The 10,229-nt window shown below is 43.7% G+C and overlaps 1 protein-coding gene across 1 annotated transcript in view; it reads left to right on the forward strand.

The window, feature by feature from the left end:
* Positions 1 to 6,650, forward strand: part of LOC102876176 (chromosome unknown open reading frame, human C1orf174) — a 10,825-nt gene extending 4,175 nt beyond the window's left edge. The window contains exons 2-4 of the mRNA XM_006885923.1: positions 4,338 to 4,451; positions 5,279 to 5,764; positions 6,537 to 6,650. Of these exons, the coding sequence (XP_006885985.1) occupies positions 4,338 to 4,451; positions 5,279 to 5,764; positions 6,537 to 6,650 (714 nt within the window). The remainder of the gene's footprint in view (positions 1 to 4,337; positions 4,452 to 5,278; positions 5,765 to 6,536) is intronic.
* Positions 6,651 to 10,229: the final 3,579 nt, after the last annotated feature.

The raw sequence follows: 10,229 nt of genomic DNA on the forward strand, positions 1-10,229 counted from the left end.
TGATTCTGTGACTGGGGTGATCAGGATGGGTGTGTCAGAGGCAGTGCAGTTGGTGCAGGATAGAGCAGGGTTTAGGGCTGTTGTGCATAGGGTCGCTATGAGTCGCAAACGACTCGACGGCACATAACAACAACAACAACATCACTAATGTTATACACAAGCAAAATCTTGCTGAAGCTTATCCAGAAACAGCTGGAACCAGTTCTTACAGAGAACTGCCAGAAGCACAAGCTGTTTAGAAGAGGCCGTGGCACTAGGGATATCATTTCCAATGTCAGATGGACTCTCCAGAGTGCTAAGGAGCCATGATGTCAGCCTACAAACTAAGGTGCACCCGGTCCAAGCCCTGGTCTTCTCAGTTAACTTGCTGTGCATCTGAGATCTGTACAGTGACTAAGAATGATAGAAGAAGAATTAATACCTTTGAGTTGTGTTAGAGAAGAATATTGAACATACGTGGAGGGTCAAGGTAGAAGATGCAGACCCTGGATGAGATAAATTGACACAGTGGAGGCAGATGTGTTAGAGACAATGAGATTGGCTCAGGATAAGGCAAGGTTCAGAGCTATTGTTCAAATAGTTGCTGTGACTTGTAGACGTCACGGCACATAACAGTACAGCTTTGCTTTCTACCTCCCTTGTGCTATTATTGACAAGTAGAATTCTGTTTTATTTTTCTGTATATGATATGTATTATTGCATAGAATTGCCTTTTTTATTAGTTAGCTAAGAGAAGACAAAAGAATCAGTAAACATTTAAACTAATTTTTGTTTACACCCCTTTACTGGTGCTTCCGCCTCCTCTTCCTCTGCTCATGTGAATTTGAGTTATGAACTGGGGACACTAACCTGCAGCCTGAACACTTTTTTAAAAAAAAATTAGTTATTTTAAGGTAGGGCTATCTACTAGCAACAGACTATCAGTTTTTGTTTATCTGGCAATGTCTGTCTTGCCTTCCTTCTGTCAGATGTGAGGTTCTTAGTCTGCACTTGTAGGTTTGGATGTGGGCCAGTTCCTTCCATAAGATTTATAGCCTCCAAAAACCTGCTGTGGGAGTGAAGTGAGTATTTTCAGTATGTTGTCCTATTGTGTTCTGGTCTCCCATGTTTCTGCTAAGAAATCACCTGTGACCACTGGTTTCCTCGTTGAGTAATGAGTCTTTTCTCATTGCTTTGAAGTTTTTTCTGCTTAGCTTTGTGAATATTTTACCACTGAAATGTGGGTCTCATTGCATTTAACTTCTTTGAAGTTTGTTGATTTCCTTGATAAGTAAGTCACTCTTTCTCAATAAGTTTTACAGTTTTTAAACCATTATTTCTTGCAAATATTTTTTCCCTGCCTCTTTCTGTCCTCAAGTTCTGGTGCTCCACTTATACACATGTTGGTGGACTCAGCGGTGGCCCATAGCTCTTGTTTTCTTTTTTCCCTGTCATTCTTTTTTTCCCCTGTGTTCACCAGCCTGCCTACATTCTTCAGCTGCACATTATTTGATGAGTCATTGTCAACATGCCTTTCTTAACTCCTTTAGTTACATTTTCACTTATATTTGGGGGGAAAAATCCATACTGTTTTATCTGTTTCTAAGTATCTGTTCAATTTGGCATCTGGTCGCAAAGGCCAGATCTCTGTTATATTGTTTTGGGTTTTGTTGTCTTTTACCATTTTCTTTGCATATCTTACTGGAAACTGGCTAGCAACTTTAGATCCACAACTCTGGGCTCATTTTACTGAGATCCAAAATCAATACTCATTGTAGCAGCAGTCAGGAAATCAAAAGGCATGTGACATTGGAAAAATCTGCTACCAGGGACCTCTCCAGATTGCTAAACAACAACAGTGTCAGTGTAAAAACTGTGGTGCATCTGGTCCAGACATGATGGTATTTTCACTTGGCTCAGTATGCTTCTGGAAGCTGGATATTGAATAAGGATGATAGAAGAATCAATGACTTTGAGTAGTTGGTGTTGGAGAAGAGTACTTTCATGTTCTTGGGCAGTCCATGAGATAAATACCTGTCTTGGCTGAAGTGCAGCCAGGGTGCTTCTTGAAGCAAGAATGGTGACATTTTCTCATGTATGGGGGAAGGAGGGAGGGTGGCAAGGACAGTCCTTGGAATAAAAGACAACTGTCTAGCAAAAGAGGAGGGTCAGAAAAGGAGAAGACTTCCAGTGAGGTAGATTGACACAGCAGCTATAACAGGGAGCTGGAATATGGAGGAAGATCATGAAGACAGAGTAGGATAAGCAAGGTTCAGGTGTTCAGATCTGCTGTTCATCAGGTGGCTGTGAGTTAAGTCAGCTGGATGGCACTTGGCAGCTACACTGTAGCAACTCCAGGTGCTTGCCCTAGAACTTGTTGATGATGATTTTAGTGCATTCCACCCCCCCAACTCAGAGTTGGTTTCTGATCTTGTTCATGGAAGCTGTTGTGCAGCAGTGCTGGTGGGGACCGACACTCAGCTTTAACCTCACTGACTGCACTGACAACTCTTTTTAAGTGTTAATTTTAGAATGTCACTTTGAGGACTGAGGGGCTCTTGAGCCAATCCATGGCCTTTTAAATCACTTTGTATACATGCAAAAGCTAAACAATGAATATTGTGAGATGAAGTTTCACCGTCTTGCCTCTAAGGAGCACCTTGGTTGTACTTTGTCTAAGACATATTTGTTCTTTTTAAAAAAAAAAAATAATAAATTTCTTTTTTTGGTTTGCTTACAAAGTTTGTATACATTGTGTTCTGCACTATTTTCATTCACATTGTATTTCATACAGTCATTCCCATTCATTATGTTTTATAAAATTAATCTCACTAAACTACGTCCACCATTACCGTGTCTTTCCTGATCCCCACCAAATCTTTACTGTTTCCTTTACCTATCCCTCCCTCCATCCACCAAGATAGCTTTGTTCTTTTGACAATCCATGGGATATTCAGTACTCTTCTCCAACACCACAACTCAGTTCTTCTATCATCCTTTTCATTGTCCAGCTTTCGGATGCATAGCAAGTAATTGAAAGACCATGAGTTGGATCAGGTGCACCCTAGTCTTTAAACCGACACTGTTGCTCCTTAGAACTTTAGCGAGGCCCTTAACAGCAGATTTTTCCAATGCATCTCATTTTTTTGGTATCTTGACTACTATTACCAAGGGTGGTGGTACTTGTGGATGTAAGATGAAATCATTGAGAATTTCAATCCTTTCTCCATCTATCATGATGTTGCCTAGTGGTCTAGTGATGAGGAATTTTGTTTCCTTGGTGTGGAGATGTAATACATATTGAAGGCTCTTGTCCTTGATCTTCTGCAGCAAGCGGGTCAGGCCTTCTTCACTTTCAGCATGTTTGTAGTGCCTTGTCAGTCCCAAGGTCTGCAGGTCAGACATGCAGAGTGGGGCCTCAAGGAGCTTATGAATCCACGTTCTTGGCAAACAGGGTCTCAGGCTGCTGACTTTGGAAGCTGCCACCTTCAGAGGCTGATGAGTCCAGAGGTGATCCTGAGAGAGCAGATCCACAAACAGCTAGTTGTGGGAACTGATGATTTCAAAGTCAACAAGTATGACAGGCCCCCGAGTCAAGACTAGAGGCCAAGAGCCAGGAAGCTGGAGAACGCAGAATCGGACAAAAAGTTCTCTACCAGAATTCAGACATATTCAATGCAGGCCACATCCCTGGACTCTTAGAAGACTTCCATTTAATTAGATAAGTTAGTGGCATAATTTCTAGGGAGTTGTTCCTTTCCAGCAGTTTTATTACACCAGTGGCACCAAGTGAGAAAGATGGGCAATCTTTCCTCCCTGATGCTTGTGCAGTTTACAGCCTCAAGAACCCAATGGAGGGGTCAGCTATGTTGTGTACCATTGAGTCGGAACCAATCCATAGCTGACCCTCCAGCAGGGTTTCAGAGGCAATTATATCTTTACAGAACAGCGTCTAATCCTACCTCAATAACACCATAAAGCTTAAGATTTGCAATGGATTCTCAAGTCACATGATGATGCTGTGAATTGAAAATCAGCTCAGTAGCACTGAAGGACAATCCACAGTCATGGTTCCTAAAAATGTATGCATTAAAGGGGAGAAATGACCCCCACGCTTTAAAAATGATAGGAAGAATGGATCCTGTATCTTCGATCCATAGAGAGCTTTGTTTGAATTTGCACATTTAGGACATAGATCTTTCTGTAGAGTTAATACAAATTGGGGGTGGGCAGACCATTGTCTCTAAGATAGGGGCACCATCTTGGACTGCTTATGAGCTGTTTTGGTTAGGATGTTCTCGATGTTTTCTGTTTCTTTCCCAAGAACCTTTTCTGATGAAGCTTCTGGTCTGGTCTAGCTCACAGATGGAGTGCGGTCTTCAGCCCGCCTGAGAAGCCGAGGGTGCCCAGAGGCCGACTTGGCCTCCACGCAGGAAGTGGACATCCCCAAGTCGACCAAGACTGCTTGTCTGGTGAGGCCCCATCGCTGCCAAATAAGTGTTCTGGCTCAAAGATAATGTGCTAGCCCGGTGATAGATTGAATATTGCTTATATGCCTGGGGCCCAGGAGAGAGTGTTCATAGAGGAAATTGCCCTAATTTAACTACACTCTTATGCTTCCATGGAAGTATGCTCTCCTGTCCAGGGGCTAGTTTGCCAGCACCTGGTATCCAAGTGTGTGCAGGCGTGCGTACATGTCTCCGACCCAGTTTCTGACATGGGCATCACTCTTTCTGATGCATTCCTCCAAGTGATGCAGATAACCTGTTACTACTCTGCTGTGTCATCCATAGATGCTTAAAGAAGGATGTAATGTGTGTCCCAAAAAATGACGCTTCTGTGGTCTAAGATTCTAAGGCGTTTTAGTCCCTAAGGTGACACAGTCTGCTTGTTGGCTAGATCTGCTTAGTTTAGCCTAAGGCCCTAGAGTCCAGATGGGGTATGGCTGTGTACCAGCAAATCACCTATTGCCTGCCAGGCCCAGTTCAGTGAATAAGGCAGATTTCTGCCATCAGGAAAACTGCCATTCTGATGAGAATGAATGAGAACTGTGTTGTGTAAATATATGAGGCCATGCTTCTGAATTTGCCTTAGAAGCTGTTCCATGTCTAGGAAAAACTGGTACGTAGACGCTTTCCCCGGTTGGATTCTCTGGTGGCTGAGCAGTGCAGCAGCATTTACACTGTTTACCTGAGAAAGGAAGCATTCACCTCTCGGACAGAGGCACTTTTTGTCTTGCTGTCCTTCTCGTCACCCTGGCTATGTCAGCTTTTCCCTTAACCTCTTTGTTTCTTGACAGGCTGTGTCACACAAAGCCACCAACAGGCGAACGACCAAGAAGTTCAAGTATGACAAAGATAATCTTGTGAAATCAGAATTTCAGCAGCTCATCTCCACCAGTGCTGTTGCTTCCTTGCCGAAAATAGCGCCCAACACCCATTGTGCAGAAGAGCCTCAAGAGCTTGGCTACCACCCCGTGGTTCCCCAAGGCAGCAAGGGCAGCACTTCTGCCACGCAGGAGGGTGAGGGATCCCTTGATTCCTGTGCCATCCGAAAGGACGGAGGCCCACCACAGACTGACGATAGCCTGTCCCCGCCAGAGCACAATGCTGCTCCTGAGGCAGAAGAGTCCAACAGCAACTCCACGCCATGGGATGAGCCAGCCCTGGAGGCCGAGGAGACGCAGAAGCCGCCACTGCAGATGGACAACAGTGTCTTCCAAGATGATGACAGCAACCAGCCCATGCCCGTGAGCCGGTTCTTCGGGAACGTGGAGCTCATGCAGGTAAGATCTGCAGCACCCAGCCTTTACCAACAAGCTTGGGTTTCATACTATGTACCACGAGGGAGCTCTGGTGGCCTAGTGATAAATGGCTGCACTGCAATCCCAAAGGAATTCCTTTCCAATCCATCAGCTGCTCCATGGGAGAAAGATGGGCAGTCTCCTCCTGTGTGATTCACTGCCTCTGAAAACCCGCTGGAGGGTCAGCTGTGGGTCCATTCTGACTCAGCAGCACACAAGATGCCCAAATAGAGATAATACCTTGATAAAAGAAAACACAAGAAAGCAGTCATTTCAGTCCCAGAGGAGAAAGCTTTGCTAGTTGGTGACACTCCCACAAGAGTGGCAGCAATCATGGCATGGATGCTAGTGTGTGGCGTCACGTCCCCAGGCGTGTGTGAATGTGTACTTGAGACCTCTCACTGCAGACCTGGGAATCTTATTTCTTCATTTTGTAAATATTTGCCCCATGCTTACTGTTTCTCTCTTGGTTTTGTTTGAGCTTTTAACCCCAAGTTTTCCCTTCTATTTCTCCTATTTGGAAGAGCCTGGTGCAGAAAACTGGTGCCACAGCTCAGTTATTTCTGGGTGTCAAGCAAATTGGACCAAACAAAACACACAGGTTCAGCCTGAGCAGGATTTGACAGCAACTCAACAGTAACAACAAGGCGAGGGCCATTCTGCAGGGCTGGGAGCTGGTCTTGGTGAGCTCCAAGCACTCACCCACAGGTGCGTTGTTATCCGTCACTAAAGTGAATGTTTTCTTCCCTACAAGGACCTTCCACCAGCATCGTCAGCTTGTCCTTCCATGAGCAGACGAGAGTTCAGGAAGATGCATTTCAGAGCCAAAGATGACGACGACGACGACGAAGATGATGCAGAACTGTAAATAATCAATACACAGAGGACTCTCTTTGCTATTTAGTGTCGTTAGCAACTTTACAAATTACAGGATGCATAAAGAATGTAACTCCAGGGGAACTTCAATCTCAATCAGACCTCAAAATTGAAATTAAAGTCCACAAACGGTGCAAACTCTCACTAGCTGCAGAAAGTGTGTCGATAGGACCTCTTAACAGTTGAGGATTACAAAGCTGCTTTTCTATGCTAATGTATTTTTCTACATGAACATGGTTCACGTTATCTGTAGGAGATTGGGGTTAAATGGTAGAAATCTTTGTAAAGAAAAATCTTCACTTAAACACTTAATATACACATTTCTTTTGCATGGTCAAAATTTGATCATTCTTATGAATTCAATGCCTGTTCTTAAAGAACTCAGTTTTGCTGCATATGAAGCTGTTGTTTACCTTGAAATTTTTTCAGAACATGTATAGAGAATAAATATATTTTGAAAATATTATTGAAGAAGTTCTACTTATGTTCCTCAATCTGTATTCCTTTTGCAAATGGTTGAGAGCGAGGTGGATCAAGTAGATTTTGCCCTAAATTTTATACTTGTGAGATGTACAACCTTTTATACTCAGCTAGTCTGAGGTAAGACCTCAAGGACAAATGGCTGTGGGTGTGAAGGTGACACGGATCTTCACTTGTTTAGTAGGGCCTTCTTTTGTGCACCGTGTGAAATCTCAGCTTCTGTTTCTTGCTGATGTTGGCCATCAAAGAGGAGGAACCTTGGGGAGCATTTGACACATTGGTTGCCCTGTTGTTGAAGGCACTCGGGCAGCAAAGCCAATGTTTTCCTCCCTGGTTTTGATGTGCTGCTGGGCACAGCCATCCCACCAGGGTTGACATCAAGGAGGCCTTGTAATGGTAGTGTTTTCACCCCACAGAGTTGACATCCAGGAGCAAAGTCTCTGCTGCAGCAGACTGAAGAGATGTAACATGAGGATGAAGCCACGGGTGGGCCTCCCACTATCCCTGCCGCCAGCACACAGACTGCTGGAGCAGCCAGGAGCCTGGGTCCTGGTGACCGACTCCAAAGAAAAGAAGCATCTCCAAGGCAGAAAGGGCATTTGGGCTTTGCATGCTATGCAGGAGAGTAATTGCTTTCAAGCTATTATACATTCTCAGTTGAGTTGCAGCAGCAGCTGGGTTTAATCCTATTAAAGTGTCCTTACAGAGCACAGGAAATATTTTGCCTTATGGATAAATTGGGAGCAAAGCATAGTTGCAGGGCCCTGTAAGGCACGTTTCAACTCTTGTACCAGTCACAGTCTGCCCTCATCGAAGCGATTTCCCCAGCACGCCACCTCGGCTGCGCATCTGATCATTTTCCCATTAACAATCGTGGCCTTCACCTGCTCTGAATAATTTGGTGATTTAGTGATTGATGGGCTACTCTGGACTTAATAATTTGAAAATGTTGCTTGTAAAATCATTTTATGGTAACCAGGGAAAATAATTTACAACTTCAGATCTCTGCATGAGTGTGACTATCAATCTCAGCACCTCCCATTAGTGGTAATTGAGCTGCCTCAAACTTGAGAATTCTGTCTTTCCTAGAAGCTCGCGGGAGTGAGTGAGCGAGCAGCACTGCCCTAAATCATGACACGCCTGCACAAGAGACCCATTGTTTCGCTCCCACCAAACAGAAGGGCCTGGATCCCTAGGACAGTCTCCGTTACCTGGCAGTTTTGCTTGAGCTGACAGAAGGACAGTGAAGCAGAAATGCCTTCTGTGTGTATCCCCCAAATATGCGTGTTGTAAATCTTAAAATGTGCATGTACCTGTGGTTATATTTGTATTTAGGATTGGGTTTTCTTTGTTAATGTTAAGGAGCCATGTTGATGTTAGGTGCTACAGTGTTGACTAAAACTCAAAGCAACCCTGTGAGCAACAGAGCTGGACTTTGCCCTATCCTGTGCCGTCCTCACTATCTCTGAAACACTGAAGCCTATTGTTAGAGTCACTGGGTCAGTCCATCTTATTGAGGGTCTTCCTCTCCTGCTCAGAGCCTCTATTTTTCCTAGCGTGATGTCTTTTTCTAAGAACAGACCCCTCCTGACAAAATGCCCAAAGTATATGAGGCAAAGTTTGACCATCCTTGCTTCTGTGGAGCACCCTGGTTGAGCTTCCTCCACGACAGACTTGGTTGTTCGTTTGTCAGTCCATGGGATATTCGGTACTCTTCTCCAACACCACAACTCCAAGGCATCAGTTCTTCTGTCACCCTTACTCATCGCAACTTTCACATCCATAGGCAGTAATTGAAAAGGCCATGGTTTGGATCAGGCACACCGTAGAAGCCGCATCACAGCAGATATGAGGAAGACCCTCAATGAGATGAACTGACACAGTGACTGTGATAATGAGTTCCAGCAGCAGCGATTGTGAGGACAGAGCAGGCCCGGGCAGTAGTTTGTTCTGCCGTATGTAGGCTTGCTGTGAGTTCAAACTAACTTGACAACACCTGACATGGCATGAATATTGATAGATTATTGGAATAAACAGAGGAGTCAGGATTTAGCAAGTGGAATGGTGACAAAGAATTCATAGCTCTTGTACACTTACTTCATTCCAGATGTGTCAACAACTTTCTTTTTAGCTAATTTTACACTTAAAAAAAAAGTTACCAAAACAAGAAGACAAGGCATTTTGATATTCCTCACGGCACTTCTAGTGTTACATCTAAGATTTTCCAGAAACTATGTATGTATTCTTGTATGATTTTGTACTTGCAGTTATTTTTTTCCTTGCAAATAAATACCTTTTGTAAAAGTCATAAACGACAACTTTACACATGGCTCTCACCTGATGGAAGAAAATTTAATAAGTCCACAAGAACCAAGATATGATGTATTCCATCTGAATTTCAAGATCATCTTAAGAATAGGTTTAAAAAAAAAAATAAAATAGGTTTGAGGCATTGAACACCAGTGATCCAAGACTTGGATGACTTGTGAGATGAAATAAAGGATATCATGAGGAAATATGGATATCAAGGATATCCATGAAGAAAGCAAAAGACAAAAAAAAAAAAAAAAGACAAAGGCAGGAGAAAGGAAAACCTGAAATGGATGTCAGAGGAGACTCTAAAAATTGCACTAGAGCATCAAGAAGCCAAAACAAAGGGGACTTGATGCTGGGAAGGGTGCAGTGTCCATGAAAGAGAGGAAGACCTTCGACCAAATGGATTGGCACAGTGACTACCACAGTGGGCACTAGTGTGTCGGGAAGTGTGAGGATGGCACAGGATAGAACAGGGTTCAGTTCTGTTGTTCATAGGGTCACCATGTGTCATATTGATGGCACCTAACCACAACAACATTCATGTATTATCTATTTTGAAAGCCAATCGTCTGAAATATAAAAACAGCTTAGGTAGGGCAGAGAAGAAAGCAGAAGAAAAATAAAAAGCAGATAGAAAGATAAATGCCAAGCCACATGAAGATGACCAGGAAGCCAAGGAACAGAAGCTGAACAGATAAGGACCTTCCCAGGAGCAAACAGAAAGAAAGCCTTGCACTAAAGCTGGCCCTCTGAATTCAGACTTCTAGCCCCCAAA

The sequence above is a fragment of the Elephantulus edwardii genome, unplaced genomic scaffold (assembly GCF_000299155.1).
Source record: "Elephantulus edwardii isolate Elephantulus edwardi_28Jun2011 unplaced genomic scaffold, EleEdw1.0 scaffold00045, whole genome shotgun sequence".
Lineage (NCBI taxonomy): Eukaryota > Metazoa > Chordata > Mammalia > Macroscelidea > Macroscelididae > Elephantulus > Elephantulus edwardii.